Source organism: Schistocerca piceifrons, chromosome 5, assembly GCF_021461385.2.
Source record: "Schistocerca piceifrons isolate TAMUIC-IGC-003096 chromosome 5, iqSchPice1.1, whole genome shotgun sequence".
In the NCBI taxonomy this organism is placed as follows: domain Eukaryota; kingdom Metazoa; phylum Arthropoda; class Insecta; order Orthoptera; family Acrididae; genus Schistocerca; species Schistocerca piceifrons.
The window spans coordinates 691,592,684-691,615,243 of NC_060142.1; the positions used below are offsets into that span (position 1 = coordinate 691,592,684).

At 39.2% G+C, this 22,560-nt stretch overlaps 1 protein-coding gene across 4 annotated transcripts in view; it reads right to left on the minus strand.

Moving 5' to 3' along the window:
• LOC124798422 (retinoblastoma-like protein 1) overlaps positions 1–22,560 on the minus strand; it is a 177,932-nt gene that overhangs the window by 125,006 nt on the left and 30,366 nt on the right. For all 4 annotated transcript variants that reach the window (XM_047261825.1, XM_047261824.1, XM_047261827.1 and 1 more), the window contains exons 5-6: positions 21,400–21,560; positions 12,192–12,327 (exon numbers count right to left, since the gene is read on the minus strand). In XM_047261825.1, coding sequence (XP_047117781.1) covers positions 12,192–12,327; positions 21,400–21,560 — 297 coding nt within the window. The remainder of the gene's footprint in view (positions 1–12,191; positions 12,328–21,399; positions 21,561–22,560) is intronic.

Sequence of the window (22,560 nt, forward strand, 5' to 3'; positions counted from 1 at the left end):
TTAATCTACAGTTAATAACCAATAGATTGTGGTCAGAGTCCACATCCCCCCTGTAAATGTCTTACAATTTAAAACCTGGTTGCTAAATCTTTGTCTTACCATTATATAATCTATCTGACACCTTCTAGTACTAGAAGGATCGAACATGGTAGTTTCAACAAATAAATCTAACCTTGTACTTAAATTCAATTTGAGTGAGATCCCACAACAATTCAATTCTATTAAAATGCAAATTGATTTGACTTGTTCAGTCAAAGATAATGACACAGTTTTGGAAATAGGAATGACTTGGTATAACAACTGGATTACTGCCAAAATGTATGCAGAGTGTACGTTTGCTAATTATGAAAAAGAAATTAACTGTTTCTTAAACCTTTTGCCACATAAAATCTTGATTAAGCACAAAAGTGCCTGGTTTGATTTTGGAGGAAGTGTCCTTCTACTGTATTCGGCACTTTAACAAGCTGAGATCTATTGGACGTTCAAGACAAAATTGTAGCCCTTGAACAACAGTCCAGTACGAATTCAATTAACCTGCCTAATGAAAGAACTGTATTAAGGAATATGTAAATAACCATTACTAATCACACAGTTTTACTGAACAAATTGTAAAGCAACTTCTTATGCATTTCAACATGATTCTTGGTGAGATGAATGCAATAATCCACGAGCTCTTCGAAGGATTAAACACTGTAAGTGCTCACTTAGATTTAAACACACTGCTTTTAAGAATTTCTGAAGTGTATCGAATGCTGGAATTGATGCTCTTAATTTAAAAACAACTCTAGAAAGTAGTTCAACTGATTTCTTATTTCTGTACAACTGCATCCAGACCAGTTCTTAGAGATATTGCTGCTAACTGAACGTATATTCGATGCTACATCTACCATGATTTACCCTGTTCATTCTTATAATTTATGATGACAACTAACAATGAGCTGAATTTCATTCAAGCAGCAAATAGGATTGACTCTTTTGGATCTTCAAGTAATGTTAATCCACACTTACCAGTTGTACCGGTATGAAATGAGCGTTTTTTTGTGAAAATGAAACACTAATTTTGAATTGAAAAGTAAAAACATTTTATTCAAAGTACTGACCATTGCTTTCTATAAATTCTGACCACCTTTCTGGCAATTTGTGGACACTACGCCACTAGAAATGTTCATCTTTTGAAGCAAACCAATCAGACACCCAATTTTCGACTTCTTCGTAGGAATCGAAGTGTTCCTCAGCCAATGCGTGCCCCATTGATGAAAACAAATGGTAGAAAGAAGGGGCCAAGTCTGGTGAATACGGCGGGTGGGGTAGCAGCTCCCAGCCAAGTGTTTTGATTGTATCCTGAACCAGTTTTGCTTTGTGTGCATGTGCATTGTCGTGTAAAAAAATTACTTTGCCATGTCTTCTGGCCCATTCTGATCTTTTTTTCGATCCATGCACAGTTCAAATTGATCATTTGTTGTCTGTAATGATTAGTATTCACAGTTTTGCCGGGTTTTGGAAGCTCATGATACACCATACCTTTCTGATCCCTCCAAACACAGAGAACTGTCTTCTTGCCAAATCGATCTGGTTTTGCAGTCAATGCTGATGGTTGTCCCGGATTAACCCATGATTTTTCCCGTTTAGGATTCTTAAAATAAATTCATTTTTCATCGCCAGTAACAATTCGATGCAAAACTGATTTTCTTTCATGTCTTTGAAGCAAAATTTGACAAATGGTTTTTCAGTTTCCCATCCGTCTTTCATTCAATTCATGTGGCACCCATTTTTCACACTTTTGGATCTTTCCCATAGCTTTCAAACGGTCAGAAATTGTTTGTTGTGCAACATTTAGCATTGCTGCCATTTGCTTCTGACTAAAAGTATCATCTTCATCCAATATTGCTTGCAATTTAGTGTCTTCAAACTTTTTTTGGTGGTCTTCCACGTTCTTCATTTCTTACATCAAAATCATTATTTCTGAACTGTTGAAACCATCTTTTGCACGTCGCTTCTGATAGAGCATGATCACCATATGCCTCGACAAACATTCGATGCAACTCTGTAGCACTTTTTTTTTCAAATGAAAACAAAAAAATTAATGTGTTAACATGATGAAAACATATGATGTTGTTTGTTCCATGACCTGATGTATACTAAATATCTTTGACAGATGTCACACCAACAACAACAACAACAACAACAAATAAAAATAAAATAAAAATAAATAAATAAAATAAGGCTCGTTCACAACAAATGTTCCCTATCGACACATTTGTATCTTAACGCTCATTTCATATCAGTACACCTGGTAATTGTCAGTACTGTGTTGTTGTTATTTTGATTTGTGTGTCTTGTGTCTACAGTGCAAGTCATGTATCAAGTTGTGAGTTTGAAAGCTCACACATCAGTACCAATTGTTATTGTGTCTGCGAATGAAATAAATGAGGCAATGCCTTCTGATGTAACAATGGGCGAATGGATTCATGACGCCCAGGTGGTTGTCTAGAATCACATTCAGTAGCTCATCTTCTTTGGGGGGAGAGGGGGGGTGTAAGGGTCAGGACTGCCACATGCGGGTACGAAAGTAGTCGTGTCGCTGGCCGCCTGCACAACCAGAACAGTTTCCAACATGGAATTGTGTGTCTTTTGACTCACAATGGAGTATTGACAAATCCATATTTATTCATGGTAGGACGTCAGACACAGTTATGACGGGTCAGCGTGGTGAGCACGTTATTATAAATCTCTTCATTGAAACGAAGTGGTGATGGCAAATAACTCTTATTAGTGTGTAGATTTGTGTGCCTCATGGCCCTCATATCTGCAGTAGTCCTGACAAATATTAAGGAACACCCTCAGCCAAGGATACAATCCTCATAAGCGCCTTACAGATATAATAAAATAAATTAAATTGTTGCTATGGTATATATTTACATTAATTACATTTTTGTCCTAATGACTTGTCTATATTTTTCTCATAGTTTCAGCTCCCATCTGTGACCTCTACCCGTGACCTATTAATTGCCATCAGCTCATGATCATGAACACTAAGTAATCTGAACATACACTGATAATTCTGATTGTTTCCTGCGCCTTTTCTCTCCTAATACATTAAGTGACTTTTCTCTCTTTAGAGAAAAGAGTCACTTTCTGCTTACCTTATTTCCCTGATGAAAGTGTTTAAAAAATGCTTAAAAATACCACAAATATTAGTTTTTCTTAAATCTGCAGTAATATAAGATTTAATCTCTGACAGCAAAAAGAATTATTATTTGCACAATGAACATCAGACTGGCTCATTTAGCAAGATAGGCTCATTTAGCACAAGAGCTCATCACAATGAATTTGCTTCACTGTTGCAACAATGAAACTACAAAGCCACACAGTACTGTCACCTTAACAGGTGCGAGTTAAGCATCCCCAATCTCAACAGCATGCTGCCACCACCATGAACTTATGTTCGAGTGTCAATGAAAGCATGGATAGTGCTTATCACACCCTCTGATGTGCGTGTTTCGCTCAATGCCTAGTCTCATGCAAAAGCCTAGGTAAGATAAGGTCAGAAAGCTTATGTGCATGTTTCAAAGCAATTTGTTTGTACAAAATCCTTATAGTTGGTAAATTTTTTTCCTCTCTGTAATTCAAGGCTACGGCTATAAAAGTAGCCCAGTCTGTGACAGCAGCCACTAGAAACTTTAGATGTGAATATGAGTACCAATCATCTGCTACCTTACGAATGGCAATGGCAAATTGTGGCACAGGGAAAGTTTGATGACCTAATTCCATAGTACATTTTTTCAGTACAACCAGATCAATTTCACTAGTTGCTTCAACCCATACCATTCAGTTTGACCCCTCTGCCTCACCATGAATCCCTGCCTCTAGCAATCTTCTCCAAATTGTTTACTGGAGAATTATTTGTCAAACAATCTCCTTAGTCTCCCATTGCATCTGTTCTCTATAGACCTCTGTCCTGCACCATTACATTTTGCTCCTCTCCCAAATCCCTTCCCACTAAATTTCTTGTTTATCTCCGCCCCTCCCTCTGGCATGGTAGCTTCAAATAATTTTACATTTTCCAGCATCTCCATCTAGCCCCCCCCCCCCCCACCCCCCCTTCACTTCCTAAGTTTCTCCCTTTTATCAATAAATACAAAACATGCTCTATTGAATACAACCATTTTTCAAAGTCAGGTTTGAGAAGGGGGGAGGGGGAGAGGGAAGAGATGGAGTGGGGAGGGGGGAGGGGGAGAGAGAATGTGATCTGCTCAATGCTTTCTCTGTTTCATGTGTGATTATCTGAGACTAACCAAAAAAGACAGACAGCATTCATCTGTGGACAAGGGCCCTCTGTGCAGAATAAAACTAATGTGGCACAAGGAAATCCTTAAAGTTAGTAGTCAATATCTTTCTTTTTTTATAACACTTTATAGTAATGCTGGAAAGCTAATTAAAGAGTAGATTAGCACTTGTTATTAGCGTATTTTGCAGCAGTGGCCTGCAGAGACTGCCCCTGCCAACTGATGTATGATCTGACTTGTTCCACACCACTGAAGGGTCTCCTTTGGGGTGTGAATTATGGAACATGATGTATGGATGTACATGGATCCTGCAGAATAATGCACATCTTTCTGTACATGAATCAAGACATTGCATCCAGACTAATTTTTTTTTTCCTGACTAATGTTCACCAAGTGAATGTTGCAACTCCTTTTGAATCAGTACATAATCTTAGACAGCCATATGAACAGAGATAAAAAGAGTTACTGTTCCAAGTTGCTTGGACAATTGCCTGCACTAAGTTCATGAAGTGACACCATATATTGTTCTGATATCCTTTTCTGACCTAAGAATTTCTGTTTTCTGTTGTGATAGCACAGTTTTGTCCCAAAACAACATTTGCACACTCTCATATAACATATCGTTTAAGTAACTGGATAGATAAAAAAATCTACTCACCAAGCAGCGGCAGGGGAACACATATAAAAGGTATTAAAGTTTGAAAGCTTTAAGAGCTAGTAAGTCCTTCTTTTGGCAGAAGGGCTTAAGGGGGACGAAGAGAGGTGAGGTTCAGGAAAAGGGGTAGAGTTCAGAGAAGTCATCCAGAACCTTGTGTCAGGGAGACTTACTGGACAGGGTGACAAGGACTGCACTGGATGAGATTTGAAAACCTGAGAGCTAACAGGTGGAAGATAGGGTAATATGCAAGACAGAGATTGGTGCTGAAACATCGTACAATAGTTAATACGAGTGAAAAGCTAAGAACATTGTATGTAATAGAGGTGGGAGGGGGACAGTGAAAAATAAACAGGTTAGAAAATAAAATATGTAGAAACTAAAAAGTAAGTCAAGAAAGGTATAGTTACTGTGAAAAAGCAATGAGGCCAAAGAAATTTACGTAAATGAAGACCAGATGGATGGCAAGAACCAAGGACATGGTGTAGCACCAGTTTCCACCAGCAGAGTTCTTAGAAACTCGTGTCTAGTGGAAGAATCCAGAGGGCACGTGTGGTGAAACAGGCATCGAAATCACGACTGTTATGTTGTGGAGCATGCTCTGCAACAGGATGATATGTGTTGTCAGGTAGAGGGTGTATACTGGGAACACACACTATTCTGTTGCAGATCATGCTCTACAACATGACAGTCATGATCACAGAGCCTGTTTCCCCACAACGTGGAATCTTCCCCGAGACACCAGTTCCTCAGAACTCCGCCAGTGGGAACTGGCGCTACAACTTGTCCTTTTTTCTCTCCACCCATCTTAGTTTAATTCAGATTAATTTTTTCACCTCAGTAATTCTTCACAGTAGCTATTCCTTTCGTCACTCCCTCTTTAGTTTTCTGCATTTTTATTTTCTGAACTTTCTATTTTTTGCTGTTCTCTCCCACCTCCATCACATACACTGCTCTTAGCTTTTCATTCTTATTAACTCACGTACAATGCTTTAGAAGTAATCTCTGTCATGCATATTACCTTTAAGCTCTCAGGTTTTCGAATTTCGTCCGGTGCAGCCCCCAACTGTCTTCCCTTCTCACCCCATCCAGTAAGTCTCCTCCGACCCAGGGCTCTGGGTAACTCAAACTCTACCCCTTTTCCTACAACACACCAGTCATGTTCCTTCACCCCTCTTCCTTTCTCTTCAACCCTTCTGATAAAAGGAGGAGTCATTGGCTTGCTTGCAAACTTTAATACCTTTTATATATGCGTTCTCCTGATAATGCTTGGTGAGTAATTTTTTATCTGTACAATTACTTATATTTTCAAAAATTGATTATTTTTGTTAATGTATCATTTAAGTATGTCTACTTCTATTCTGCTAAACAACTTATGAGAGGGTGCCACATGGTACTTCAGGTAAAACTTTAATTCTGTCCTTTACGTTCCATTTTCAAACAGTGTTCAAATGTGTGTCAATTCTTAAGGGACCAAACTGCTCAGATCATTGGTTCCTAAGCCTATACACTACTTAACCTAACTTGCGCTAAGGACAACACACACACTCGTGCCTGAGGAAGGACTCAAACCTCTGACAGGGGCAGCTGCTCGGACCGTGACACGATGTCTCAGATCACGCGGTTTCTAACAGTGCACAAGAAGAACAGCTGTCAGTATGCCTCCATATGAGCACTAATTTCTTCGTGGTCATTTCACAAGACCTTTGCGAGACAAAATAATATATTGCCAGTCTTCTTGTAATGTAGGCTCTTGGAATATGAACAGTAATTTTGTCTGTAATGCTCTCACGCTTATTAAATGAGCCCATGAAAAAATGTTCCATCCTGCCTTGGAACTTCCCTATCAATCCTACATGGCAAGGGTCCTTGAATGGCGAGCACTTGAGACTCAGTCGAACGAGTGTTTTCTAAGCAACTTCTTTCACGAATAAGTTACAATCAAAATTAAGAGAAAAGTATTTGTTATAGAAAAGAAAGAAAATAAATATTACGTAAGCTGAAGTTAAGACATGAAGACACATCACTGATGATCAAACATGAATATTTCCAAAAAGAAAACGCCTGGAATACAATGTCTATACCAAATATTTCCTACCTACCTGTCAGTTTTGCCACTGCAGTTTGTAACTGAAATTATCTATTTTCCCTTTCCTATACTTATACTTTCCCCTATTTACTTCTAGACTATTTCGATTACTATTATTACGACTTCTTTTGGAGTTCTCTCTGCCAGCATAGATCCTTGCTTCAATGATGGTCTGGTATCACCTGTCTTCCAACTAATCCCTTGGTCCGAACTTCACTGACAAAATTTGATTTTACCATAAGTTTCTCTTCACTAGACTATCAGTAAAACTAGATTCAACAGTTTTATCATCAGACACTACTTCTTCCAATTGCTTTATTACATCTAGATCAAAATAACAAAGTGACGGTCCACTAGCTGTTTAAAGCAAAAATCAATTATAGAATGTGCTCTGTTGCACCTTCCGTTCCATTCACCATTGCCCAATCACTCTACTATGCCAGGTAGTGGCAAGAGCCAATTGCAGGCTACGCTTGCAGCTTGTAACCTAACAGTTGTGATCCATTTTCATTGTGAGCTTTTTCTCTGGGTGGCAAATTTATTTTAAAATCCAAAATGTCTGAAGCTTGCAGTGGAAGTGTGCAGGAATGTGTGGTTGCTAAATGGAAAGTTTAGTGATCTGCTCATATTTTGCTTGGTCAGACACGTGAGTCTGTGTGCTTGGTGTGGGAATATTTTGAGAAGGAGAGAGACAATGTTGCAGCTCTGCTGCCTCTAACAAAGGTAACTGAAACAACTGCAAACACCTTGAAGATTCATAAAAACACTGCTGTGAAAGTTGGCAAAAGCTATGGATGGCTGGTAAAAAGATGGGGGGAAAAATGAGGAAAAAACACGCAACTATGAAAAAACTGTAAGTTACTTTTTGTGAGGAAGAATTATTAAGTCTCAGCAAGATTCATTGTTAACAGTTGTCAGTGGCCATGGTTTCAAGTACAAAAAAAATTAATGGATGCATAATTAAAATGGAGACAATGGATTTTGTTAAGTGGCATTGCTGATTTTTAAGGGACATTGTTAAGATAGCATTTGACCCGCCAAGGTAGCCGAGAGCACTAATGTGCTGCTTCCTGGACTCGGGTAGGCGCGCCAGCCCTGTATCAAATCCACCCGGCGGATTACCGATGAGGACTGCTAAGCCAGCTAGCCTGGATGTGGTTTTTAGGCGGTTTTCCACATCCCGCTAGGTGAATATCGGGCTGGACCCTCCGTTCCACCTCAGTCACACGACTCACAGACGTTTGAACAAGTTCGTACTATTTCATGGCTTATACTAGACGCAGACAGCTGGGGTACACTGTTTACGTCCCGGGGGGTTCAGTGTGGCGGCAGGAAGGGCATCCGGCCACCCTCTGCAACTAACACTGCCAAATCAGTAATAACAAGGCCGACCCCGCGTTGGTGCAGTACAAGGCCCAAGGAAAGAAAGGTTGTTAAGACGACATTTGAAGACGTAGTGTGGCTCAATGAAATACAAATAAATGCTGGTCATTTCATCAGAAAAGACTGAACAGATGACAATATATGTGGAAGTACTGCGCTTCTCACAGTATAAGGTGCAAGAATTATTGTTTTGCAAGCTGAAGCTACTTCTGGTTCTGCAACAAACTGTCTCCTTGTTTACCAAACAAAGAAGACAAGCAACTAACATGAGATGAATCGTGAAAATTATCTAAAGCGATTCAAGAGCCAACTATTGTAACACTTAAATCATTCGCCTGTCATCATTATGGATAATTCCCCATACCATCCAACCACTAAAGATAAAGCTCTAACAATGGCAACAAAAAAGCTGACATCTTTGAATGATTAAAATATCCCAATGTACAAGTTTGGGATGAGCAATGTAAGGAGGAATTCTTGGAATTGTGAAACAAAATAAGCCACAGTTTCAACAGTATGTAATTGACAAGGTGGCTAAAGAACACAGTCATATGGTTCTTAGGACTCTACCATATCACTGCCACTTTAACAACATTGAAATGATTTGCGAGCAGATCAAACATCATGTGGCAATCAATAATAAAAGCTTCACTGTGGCAGGAACTTAGAAATTGTTAGAGGAAACAGTGACACAAATAACGCTGGAGAAATGGAGTAATGTTGTAAGCCTCACAAAAACATGCAGTGGCGTGAAGGAGGTGACTTTGAACTAAGCGGCATTTACCCTGTGCTGTAATTTGTCTTTTATCAGTGTTTGTAGTAAAGGTCTGTGTTTCATATTTTGAATGAGTTGCATCTACAGCACTTCCAATATAAATCTCATCTTGTTATTAAGGAAACCCCGTCTGCACAAGTATGACGTAATGCGTAAGTTTTTTTTGCGGTGTCTATTATTTAACCCATTTGAGCATCCCTTTCATACAGAGTATATCACCTAAAATGAATCATCCTTATAATTGTAAAAGACAGTATGCGACCTGTGGTTTTCATTCAGCTATACAAATATCAGGACAATGATATCTTACACACAGGACTGCATTCACTAAGCAACACAGATACTACATGCTGCAAAGTGAACTCAATACTGCATGTTAACAGAGAGTTAGTCCGTACAGAACCACATAGCTGTTGACGCTACAACCATACTTCACACACAAGCACTGATGAACTGACATCACCAATCTCTTTCACACTTTACACCCAACATGCTTCAATGTCAATCACTTGTTTCCTGATCAAGGTATAGAGCAATAAAACTGTGGAAGGTTAAGAAAATTTCCTTATGCCTGTCAGTCATTTTTGACCAATCTTATAATTTTCAATGAATACAGTCACTGCACATTTTAATTTACAGTTCAGAAACTTTCATCATAGGCCTGATAATTCAATGTCGTTTTCTACAAGAAATGGTTGACATTTTTCAACACCCAAAAAAGGCTTTTGGAATATTAGTTTCATGGGGACGAATTAATTTATATGCAGGAAGATTCATGAGAAATAATTTTTATGTTATCCAATACTTACAATTTACACATGCCAGTCTATATCAAATATGGACATTCACATAAAAGACATATTTTCTCAGTAAGAATCACAAAAACAAACAATTGTATAGACATAAACATGTAACAAAGAGATATGAACTTGCGACAACTCAACTGATTATTATTTGTGACACAATACACCACATGAAACACATTTTGAATGTGAGTCTTTTTAAGAAATATCAGCTTTTAAAACATGGCATTTTCTACACAGGTGTAGCATGAAGAATTTTCACATCCTAGAGGGGGGATAAGAGCCACACGGAAAACTGCATAAAAAACTTTTCTCCATGATAGGATTTTTTAAGACAATCTTGCTCAAAAGCATTCATTGCTAATGAGTCATGATCACTTATATCACTATTGAAAAACAGATGACCACAGCAGATAGAGAGAGGTCCCTTTTGAGTAATGTTATCTTCAAAAGTGATACGATAAATTTGCACCATTTTTTGAGCTCATTTCCACTTTTCAAAACTATTTCTGCCACATCTTGAACAGTGGCAACATGGTGAAAATAATGGAGTATGTATGTAGCTCTGGGGTAATGTTTCAACTGTCACTTTAAAGGTCCGCATTCTGTTTTCAGATACAAAATGTATTTCAGCAAGATCCAGAATGTCCAATCTGGCTCAAATGGCTCTGAGCACTATGAGACTTAATTTCTGAGGTCATCAGTCGCCTAGACCTTAGAACTAATTAAACTTAACTAACCTAAGGACAACACACACATCCATGCCCGAGGCAGGATTTGAACCTGCGACCGTAGCGGTCGCTCGGTTCCAGACTGTAGCGCCTAGAACCGAACGGTCACTCCGGGCGGCTGTCCAATCTGTTTCAAATACTTTTTTCCATCTTATCTTTTAAGCAGCAAATGGTAATGACTCCTTCATTTCCCTAATTAGTGGTAGCACCTTTCCATGACTGACACACTGCACTGCTAGGAACACACTATTGTGAACTACTTGTTTAGCACTGCAACACCTTAATATAGTATTCTGCAAAAGTATTCAAAAATGGGTTTTTATTTACTTATTTTACAAAACTATATATGAAAAGGGAATATCAATTGCATCTGCTATACATACTGAACCAAATAAACTTTAGGAGGATAAATTACGGTCCCAGACTTCAACACTGAAAACATCTTTATAACAATTTCTTAATTATTCGTAATTTGCACCTGAGTTAGCCAGTAAGTTCAAAGTAAGACCAATGGAAGGAAGATGGCAGGTTGTACACAAAATGGACTGAAAAGCGAAAATATGCTTAAAAGCATATTTTTGTACTAAACACTGAAACTTAACATACCTAAAATATGGGAAACCAACCTCTTACCTGCATAATATTGGTGTGTGGCACACAGAAACATGTAATATGAAACAGTTAACACGAGCTTTCAAGATCTCACTCCTTTTCACACACACAACCTCACAGACACCCAAAAGTATCTGCTCTTGGTAGCAACGAGACTTGCTGCTACTGCAAGTGTGACTTTTGGGTAGCTGTGTGTACTCTTACTAGAAAAAGAGCAACATCATGAAAGCAAGTGTTAAATGTCTTCTATTATATGCTTCTGTGTGTCATACACCTATCACCCATAGGTAAGTGATTTTCCACATTTTTCCACCCAGGAATTTCCATTATTGAAATTTAACATATATTAATATGGACAAAAAATAATACAGAGCAACAGCACTTATGGCACCACATAACCACTATACATGGAATACCATATACTGAAGACTGATTTTTCTTAAAAATTGGTGAGCATTGTGTTCTTTCATTATATGTTCACTTTACTTAGAAAAGCACAATCTTATACAAAGTAATTCTTCAGTTAAGAGATCCCAAGTTCACATTACAATGGAGATTGGAAGTAAAGTTTCTGAAGGTAATGCATGACAGTGACCAGAAAGCACACACAGCTAGTTTAGACAATGCCTGTACAGTAGGTGCCAAGAATAGGAAATGAACAACATTCTGGAATTCCACAACTAAAAATTTCTCTACAAGGATGAACAAGCTCTTGTTGCTTTCAAAACTGCTACAACTGACTATACTGTCCCAGATACAGTATGCGCTCCATCGCCAATATAAACCCACAGTTAATAAACATGTAACAGAAGACAATGACAGCTCAAGGTACAAGATCACAAAATTGAAAAACTTACCAAGAAATATCCTTTCATCAAAATCACCAACATTCAACACATATTCTTCATAAGCCTTATTTACAGCCTTTGAGTTCAGCTCAAAGATACCTGGATCTAAAATCCCACTAAATTTTGATGCATCGCCTCTCAAGATCTGTAATAATAATTTTTGATTATTAACAACATGAACTCATGTGTAAAATGCATGAAATGTAACCTAAAATTGGTCATACTAAAAGGAAGAGAAGGATCTGCTTACAAATGTAATATGCAATAGCAAACAAGGAATTAGTATGAAATGTGTTTCGCTTTCTAGATTTAGAGAGGAAAGATGAGAATTAAGTGAAGAGACAAGCTGGATTAAAACACGTTGACAGACATCCCATGAGTGAAATTTAAAAATCTGAAAGCCATCACTGTGAGTAACTTCAATGAAATCCTAATGCACTGGAATTACATGCAGAGTATAGAAACATACTTCAATTTCATCTTTTCTTTCATTTAACACCATCAACCAAGAGAGAAGTTACTCTCATGGGTCATACTGGTAGAAACTTGGTTGTGAAGTTGGCAATGATTTCCCACCATTATTGAGCAAACAGTTCATTGTTAGGCTTGTTTCCAGTAGAGCAGTCTTTCCACTAAAACTGTCGATGATCTAAACTCTGAGCATCATAAGAATGAACCTGATGTAAACAAACGCGAACACGATGATTGGTCAGAAGCTATAGCATGCATACACTGGTGGTGTTCTGCTCTTGGAAGTAGGTCCTAATTACGAATTAGATATCTTAATACTAAGTTACATTAAACGGAAATTTTAATATATTCTAATGCATTAGTAGTCATGACCGTTTTTCTTTATCATGATTTAGCTATGCAGTTTTTATTTGAAAAATTTGTAGTCACAGTCTCTGTACTGATGTGCTCTGATTGTCACACTGTCAACAAGCAGTATGAAAATGGCTAGGCTGCCTCCTGCTCCGCAGTGAAACATGCATGCAGAACGCTGTTAAAAAGTGCCAGGAAATAGGACGTTCTTGATGTTTTCCATAAATTTACAGAGAAAAATTGGATTTGAGGTTTTTTGAGGTACTGTATTTGACAGTTCAAGTCTCGCCTCGGTCAGCTTTTTTTCATTCAATTTTAAATACCTACATCTCGTAATTCTAAAATTTATCATCAGTTTCATTTTTTATGAATACTCCACGTCTTCTTGTTTCCAATTACATAGTGCACACAAAATTCCTGTTTTCATTTCAAATATAAATTCTTAATTATCAATATTTTATGAAAGAAAATGTCTGCTTGTGTCTGTATGTGCGGATGGATATGCGTGTGTGCGCGCGCGAGTGTATACCCGTCCTTTTTTCCCCATAAGATAAGTCTTTCCGCTCCCGGGATTGGAATGACTCCTTACCCTCTCCCTTAAAACCCACATCCTTTCGTCTTTCCCTCTCCTTCCCTCTTTCCTGATGAGGCAACAGTTTGTTGCGAAAGCTTGAATTTTGTGTGTATGTTTGTGTTTGTTTGTGTGTCTATCGACCTGCCAGCGCTTTCGTTCGGTAAGTCACCTCATCTTTGTTTTTATATATAATTTTTCCCACGTGGAATGTTTCCCTCTATTGTATTGATATCATTAATTTGAATCCAACAATTACGTTTGTTATTGTCACTGTTGCATCTCGAAATCTTTTCTGTCGTCTTATTTTCCTCTTTCTGTTTTTGCCAGTAGTTTCACTTTGTATTCACCTTCTCCTTTTTACCGTAATCTGCTATACTATTTTATCCCGCCTATATATACTCTATAATACGTAACCCACTTCCAAACCATAACCAAAAAAATTTTTTTGCCGCTTTCAGCACTACCACCGCTATAATATCCACCGTTTCTAGCCACAAACAGTTCCTTTCACCTTTTAAACAACCATGTCGGCCAGTTCTAATAACTTTCGCTTTATTTCCATTTCCGTTTTTCCCACACCACTTATAATTTTCAGCCGCTTACCACAGGTTTTAACGTCATTATTTCTTCGTCACACTATTGTTAGCCTCATTTTCATAATCTGCCACCACAAAACCACTCCTTTTAATATACTACACGCAGTTTTTTCGAAATGTTCCCGAATTTCTCCATCCTTTAACGTGTTTTGGCGGCAACACAACCACCTAACCTTTATGCACATCGTTGTCTACCAACCCGAGTCCAACATAGCCCAGCTGTAACCAACACCTTTTCGCCTTTTTTCATTCCAGATCTCCACTTACTTTCCAGTTCACCTTTATCTCTCCCCATATATTTTTATTTTCATTTTCGTTTCACCTCATGTTACACTTTCCACCTTCTAATACCATGTCACCCTCACAACACCCCCACAACGACCCCATTAAGTTTTATTTACATTCCCTCCGCAAACATGCCTTCGCCCTAGCCAGATTACGCTCCCATATTCTATTTTCTCAGACTTGTCTAACATTTGGCATTAATCCCAAAGGCCTCACACTTAAAGTTCCCATCTCTGGCTGCAACCCTTCCTTCCATCAGTCCCTATACCAGTTCCAAACTGAACAATCCATTGCCCTCACCTACACATCAACTCAGCCAATGAACACACCCGTCAACTCCTATCCTTAATAAAAGTCCTTAATCTTTCCTCTCCCGCATCCACGCCGGCTGTTCAAAGCAACCTCCTACAGGCCAACCGCAAATTAGAACAGCATGCCACCCTCCACCTCAAAAAATTATCCAATCTCCTGGTTTCCCACCTCCAGAAAGGCAACTCACTCACCCTTCACAAGCTTTCCAGCAAACCTCAACCTCCTCTCATTGCACACAAACCCAGTCTCTCCCATCTACTCAATCTCCCACTTCCAGCTCCACTCCCTCCAAAACCTAAAAATTCCAATCAACGCAATCTGGAACCACAACACCCTAATTCAGTAGTTAACCTTTCCTCCAAACCTCTCTCCCAATCCGAAACCTCTGTCCTATCCAAAGGCCTCACCTTCAGCCCCACTCCCAGATTCAACCAAACAGCCCTCGTCAAAGATTTACTGTCCTACACTCGTACTCTATGCTGGAAATATCACTTTGCCATGAAGAAAAATGATCCTAATCCTACTCCTAATGATCCAACTCCCCAAGACACTATCCAAATTGAACCCTGCCTGGAACAGTTCCGTCCTCCGTCACAGCGGGACCCACCTCCTCTTCCTCAAAATCACCCTCTCCAAACCTTCCAGGAATTTCTGACTTCCAGCCTTGCATCTCAATCCTTCTTAAAAAACCTTAATCCTACTCCCAACATCACCACTGCTGAAGCCCAAACTATCCGTGATCTGAAGGCTGACCGATCCATCGTCATTCTTCCGGCAGACAAGGGTTCCACGACCGTGGTACTTGATCGTCGGGAGTATGTGGCTAAGGGACTGCATCAGCTTTCAGACAACACCACATACAAAGTTTGCCAAGGTAATCCCATTCCTGATGTCCAGGCGGAGCTTCAAGGAATCCTCAGAACCTTAGGCCCCCTATAAAAACCTTTCCCCTGACTCCATCAACCTCCTGACCCCACCGACACCCCGCACCCCTACCTTCTACCTTCTTCCTAAAATTCACAAACCCAATCATCCCCATTGTAGCTGGTTACCAAGCCCCCACAGAACGTATCTCTGCCTACATAGATCAACACCTTCAACCCATTACATGCAGTCTCCCATCTTTCATCAAAGACACCAACCACTTCCTCGAACGCCTCGAATCCTTACCCAATCTATTACCCCCGGAAACCATCCTTGTAACCATTGATGCCATTTCCTTATGCACAAATATTCCGCACGTCCAGGGCCTCGCTGCGATGGAGCACTTCCTTTCACGCCGATCACCTGCCACCCTACCTAAAACCTCTTTCCTCATTACCTTAGCCAGTTTCATCCTGACCCACAACTTCTTCACTTTTGAAGGCCAGACATACCAACAATTAAAGGGAACAGCCATGGGTACCAGGATGGCCCCCTCGTACACCAACCTACTCATGGGTCGCTTAGAGGAAGCCTTCTTGGTTACCCAGGTCTGCCAACCCAAAGTTTGGTACAGATTTATTGATGACATCTTCATGATCTGGACTCACAGTGAAGAAGAACTCCAGAATTTCCTCTCCAACCCCAACTCCTTTGGTTCCATCAGATTCACCTGGTCCTACTCCAAATCCCATGCCACTTTCCTTGACGTTGACCTCCATCTGTCCAATGGCCAGCTTCACACGTCCGTCCACATCAAACCCACCAACAAGCAACAGTACCTCCATTATGACAGCTGCCACCCATTCCACATCAAACGATCCCTTCCCTACAGCCTAGGTCTTCGTGGCAAACGAATCTGCTCCAGTCCAGAATCCCTGAACCATTACACCAACAACCCGAAAACAGCTTTCACATCCCGCAACTACCCTCCCGACCTGGTACAGAAGCAAATAACCAGAGCCACTTCCTCATCCCCTCAAACCCAGAACCTCCCACAGAAGAACCACAAAAGTGCCCCACTTGTGACAGGATACTTTCCGGGACTGGATCAGACTCTGAATGTGACTCTCCAGCAGGTATATGACTTCCTCAAATCCTGCCCTGAAATGAGATCCATCCTTCATGAAAATCCTCCCCACTCCACCAAGAGTGTCTTTCCGCCGTCCACCTAACCTTCGTAACCTCTTAGTTCACCCCTACGAAATCCCCAAACCACCTTCCTCACCCTCTGGCTCCTACCCTTGTAACCACCCCCGGTGTAAAACCTGTCCAATGCACCCTCCTACCACCACGTACTCCAGTCCTGTAACCCGGAAGGTGTACACGATCAAAGGCAGAGCCACTTGTGAAAGCACCCACGTGATTTACCAACTGACCTGCCTACACTGTGAAGCTTTCTATGTGGGAATGACCAGCAACAAACTGTCCATTCGCATGAATGGACACAGGCAGACAGTGTTTGTTGGTAATGAGGATCACCCTGTGGCTAAACATGCCTTGGTGCCGGCCAGCACGTCTTGGCACAGTGTTACACCGTCCGGGTTATCAGGATACTTTCCACTAACACCAACCAGTCAGAACTCCGGAGATGGGAACTTGCCCTTCAGTATATCCTCTCTTCTCGTTATCCGCCAGGCCTCAACCTCCGCTAATTTCAAGTTGCCGCCGCTCATACCTCACCTGTCTTTCAACAACATCTTTGCCTCTTTACTTCCGCCTCGACTGACATCTCTGCCCAAACTCTTTGCCTTTACAAATGTCTGCTTGTGTCTGTGTATGTCCGGATGGATATGTGTGTGTGCGCGAGTGAATACCTGTCCTTTTTTCCCCCCTAAGGTAAGTCTTTCCGCTCCCGGGATTGGAATGACTCCTTACCCTCTCCCTTAAAACCCGCATCCTTTCGTCTTTCCCTCTCCTTCCCTCTTTCCTGATGAGGCAACAGTTTGTTGCGAAAGCTTGAAATTTGTGTGTTTGTGTGTGTTAGTTTGTGTGTCTATCGACCTGCCAGCGCTTCAGCTTCGTTTGGTAAGTCACATCATCTTTGTGTTTTTTATATATATATATAGTGAGGCTACAGTGAAGATCTCTAGCTCTTTAAATAAGTGTCTGCAGGATGATCTTGGATGAGCTCCAGCAATTATTCTGATTACACGCTTTTGTGCAATGAACATTCTTTTACTCAATGATGAGTTACCCCAGAATATGATGCCATACCAAAGCAGAGAATGAAAATAGGCATGGTAAGCTAGTTTACTGAGATGTATATCACCAAAATTTGCAATGATCCTAATAGCATAAGTAGCTGAACTGAAAAAGTTTCAGCAGATCTTCAATGAGTTTTTTCCAGTTCAACTCCTCAACAATGCATACACCTAGAAATTTTGAATATTCTACCTTAGCTACCGATTTCTGATCGAAGTCTATATTCATTAATCGTGTCATTCCATTACTGTGTGGAACTGAATATACTGTGTTTTGTCAAAGTTTAATGAGAGCCCATTTGCAGAGAACCACCTAATGATTTTCGGAAAAACATCGTTTACAATTTCACCTGTTAATTCTTGTCTGTCAGGTGTGATAGCTATACCTGTATCATCGGCAAAAAGTACCTGCTTTGCATCTTCGTGAACACAGAATGGCAAGTCATTAACATATATTAAGACCAGCGGAGGACCCAAGACCGAACCTTGTGGCACCCCATTCTTGATTGTTCCCCAATTTGAGAAATCACCAGTTTTTTGCATATTATGTGAACTGCTTATTTCAACTTTCTGCACTCTTCCAGTGAGGTATGATTTAAACCATTTGAGCACTGTTCCATTCATACCACATTACTAGAGCTTATCTAGAAGTATTTCATGATTTACACAATCAAAAGCCTTTGAGAGATCACAAAAAATCCCAACGGGTGACTTCCAGTTACTCAGAGCATTTATATTTTATTAGCGAAAGTATATATAGCATTTTCCGTTGAAAAACCTTTGTGGAAACCAAACTGACATTTTGTTAAAACTTTATTTTTACAAAGTTGTGAAGCTATTCTACAATACATTACTTTTTCAAGAATTTTGGACAAGGCAGTCAAAAGAGAGATTGGACGGTAGTTGTTGACATTAGACATACCACTTTTTATGCAGTGGTCTAACAATGGCATACTTCATTCTATCTGGGAAAATACCCTTCTTCAGAGAGCTATTACATATGTGGCTGAGAATCCCACTTATCTAGCTTTAATCCTGCTGGAAATGCCATCAATTCCATGTGAGCTTTTATTCTTGAGAGAGTTTATCATCACCTTAATTTCAGAAGGAGAGGTGGGTGGAATTTCAATTGTATCAAATGGTGTGGATTAGGCCTCTTCCATTAACTGCCTTTCTTCTTCTAATGAACATTTAGATCCTGTTTTCTCTACAAAATTTAAAAAATGATTATTCAAAATTTTTTCGACTTCCGGCTTGTTGTTTGTCAAGTTTCCATTCGCTTTGGTTGTAATGCCGTCATCCTGTACTCTTGGTGGCCCTGTCTCCCTTGTAACAATATTCCAAATTGTTTTGATTTTGTTATCAGAGGTATTAATCTCAGACATGATGCACACGCTTCTGGACTTTTTAATAACCTTTCTTAATGTAGCACAGTAGTTTTTATAATATTTGGCTGTTTCTGGGTCATTACTCTTTCTTTTTGTTAGATACAGTTCCCTTTTGTGGTTACAAGACATTTTTATTCCTTTAGTAAGCCAAGGTTTTTTGCATGGTTTCTTATAACTAGATTTAACTACTTTCTTGGGGAAACAATTTTCAAATTCTATTACAAGTGTATCATGAAATAAGTTATATTTTAAATTAGCATCGGGTTCCTTGTACACATCATCCCAGTCCAACTGCTGAAGATTTTCCCTGAAATTTCTAATTGTTGAGTCATTAATTGAACGCACAACTTTGGAGGGTAGTTTTGAATTACTGAATGGAGCTATGTCCTACACTGTAACTAGCTGAGCACCATAATCAGTAAGGCCATTCTCAACAGGACAAGAATTTATGTTATTAAACTTATCTTGGTCTATAAATGTGTTATCTATCAATGTGCTGCTGTCCTTTACTACCTGAGTAGGAAAATTGAAAGAACCAAGCAAGACTTCCAAGTCATTCTTCCTATTACACTCTTTCAGTGAATCAACATTGAAGTCCCCACAAATAATAATTTGCTTTCCCCTATCGTTGATTTTCCAAGATGACATAAACACAATCAGCACATTAATGTTATGAACAAATGTGTATCTCCACTGCATGTGTTTGTACTGATGTAGGAGTGCAATATTTTGCAATAATTATTGACCACTTTGTGTATGACAAATATGCAGTCTGGAACTTCTTGCACAATGTAACATACGAGCTGAAAGAGAAACTACCTGAACTATAAACAATTTTTGTCTTCTATGACAGGGCAGCATCCCAATTTAAAAATACATTTATCATAAGCTCATTACGTTACTTGGAAGATGAGCAGTGTAGAGCTTCACTGGTCTTGTTCTGCAACATTTCACAGAAAGGAGCAACTAATTGAGTTGGTAAGAATGTTACAAGAAAAGTTTGGACACATGTGGCATACAGAAAGAGATGAAATCGTAAAAAAGAAAAGAATGCATTAAGTTTACTCTTTGGATGAGTCAGATGATTTAGGCTGTGATATTCCTGGGATTCAAAACAGCAGTGACATTACTGATTCTATGCAAGTTGTTTCACATACTGCACTGGGGAAATGCGTTGCTGTGACATATGAAGGAAAACATTATCATGGTGATGTGATTTGAGTGATTTTTCCAAATAAATTTGACTTATCAGTGATGGTAGAGACATGTTTACCATTCCTGTATGAATGGGCTTGGTCCATATATTGTATATGCTATAACAAAGATGGAACATTGAATTTTTTTCCTGCTGTTGTGGTAAATAGTAGGAGGGGGGGGGGGGTTTCAAGTTAGATGACTTTTAAAGCAAATTTTGTGTTTCCATTTTTTAAATTGGCCTGTGGACTGTTTTCTAGACACTATTCTTTTAGTGAAGTTTTAGCTCTGTTATTACTACCATTTTATTTAGTTTTATCTACCTCAAAGGTGCTTAATATTATTTTAGAGGACCAGTCATTGGATATGTCCTATTCGTCAAATCACTTGTCCTGTCAATCACATAACAACATAAAAACTTAAATTTATTAATGGTCTTACATTAAAGAAATGATGCAAACTAAAGGGGGTGGAGACCTTACCAATGAACTGTAAATGTCTGTGTCTTCTTTTTCTCCCCCTGTTCCCCCTCATCACCAGTTTCAATCTTCCTGAATTACTGAAATTGCCCACTAATCTTGTTTACCAAATAATAAAAGTTCAGATTTCAGAAAGAAACCAAGAATTTACATAAAAAATAAACATTTTATCTTTATTTCTAAAACTTTAAATGTCCCATCTGTCACTCATGGACAGACTGTCGAGCAGAAACTAAGAATAACTTCAACCACCTTACAAACTTTTCTTCATTATCTTTCTCCTCTAAATTTGATAAAATGAATGATAATGATCAGTTTGCAATTTTTCTACTGTCACTTAGATACTTTTATTAAACTACTGCGAACAACTATTTTTTGACCAATAGACCTTTCTCCAACTTCAGTTAGTTTAAGACTACTTGAGAACAAATGTTCTAAATACCTTTCTTTCAAAGAGTTTTTTTATGTGGTTTTTCCAGTAGTACTCTTTGATAGCTTTTGCTTCTATTGGTATTCCATCATGATTTGTGCACAAATGATCAATAATACATGGAGCCACCTCAGGAGGCTTATAGTTTTCATCCCAAAAATCATTTGGAATACCTATATGTACACACAAAAATTCCAATACAGTACATTTATATATTTATTAAAGAACAATATGAAAACTAATGCAAATGACATAAGAATAAAGTAAAGCTGCAATGAACAGAATTTTCACAATTCTGTATTTCTGCCAAATCAGGATTCTAGTTTCTATTGTCAAACATGAATAAATCAGTAACTGCTATTACACCAGCATTTACTAAATACAGGACACACTGGTCACAGTAAAAAAGTCTCACACATGCAGATATATATTATGTATAATGAGCAATAAACTTTGAAGAGAAAACATTCCATCTTCACTAACATCAGAACAGCTACAGAAGAAACTCTGTAGTGTCATTTTCACACACTCAGCACTCACAACACACAGAGCTGTCATTCCAAAATGTAAAGACAAGGCACATTTAAAAGCAGACACTCTGGCCACCATGGAAAACTAAAGGGGATGAAGAACTTCTCAATGAACTGTAAATGCCTGTGTCTTCTTTTTCTCCCCCTGTTCCCACTCATCACCTGTTTCAGATCTTCCTGCAGTCTACTTGGGACCAATCTTTTTTCAGAATTCTTTAACAGTCTTTCATCTTAATGTTATTGGTGAAATCTCGTTCCTTGAACGTGGTGTGTGCAATAGCACCTATATATAATCAAACCTCATCTACATGTAACAACTTGGGAAAAGACAATTTGGATCAACATGCCACTGATGCGAATGCTTCACCCACCTGTTACTATCAGGCTTCTTTGTGTGGAATGGGTAACAGCTGGAAGAATTGTTGGAGTGGAAGTATTGTTGGCGGTTGCTAGGTTTGATAGGGATGGAGGTACCAATGTAGCCATCATAGAGGTGGAGGTCAACCTCAAGGAAGGTGGTTGTTGGGTTGAGGAGGAGCTGGTGAAGTGAATGGAGGAGAAGGTGTTGAGATTCTGGAGATTGGTGGGGGGTATAAAGGGACCAAACTACAGGGTCATCAGTCCCTTTTTCCCACCGCAAGAA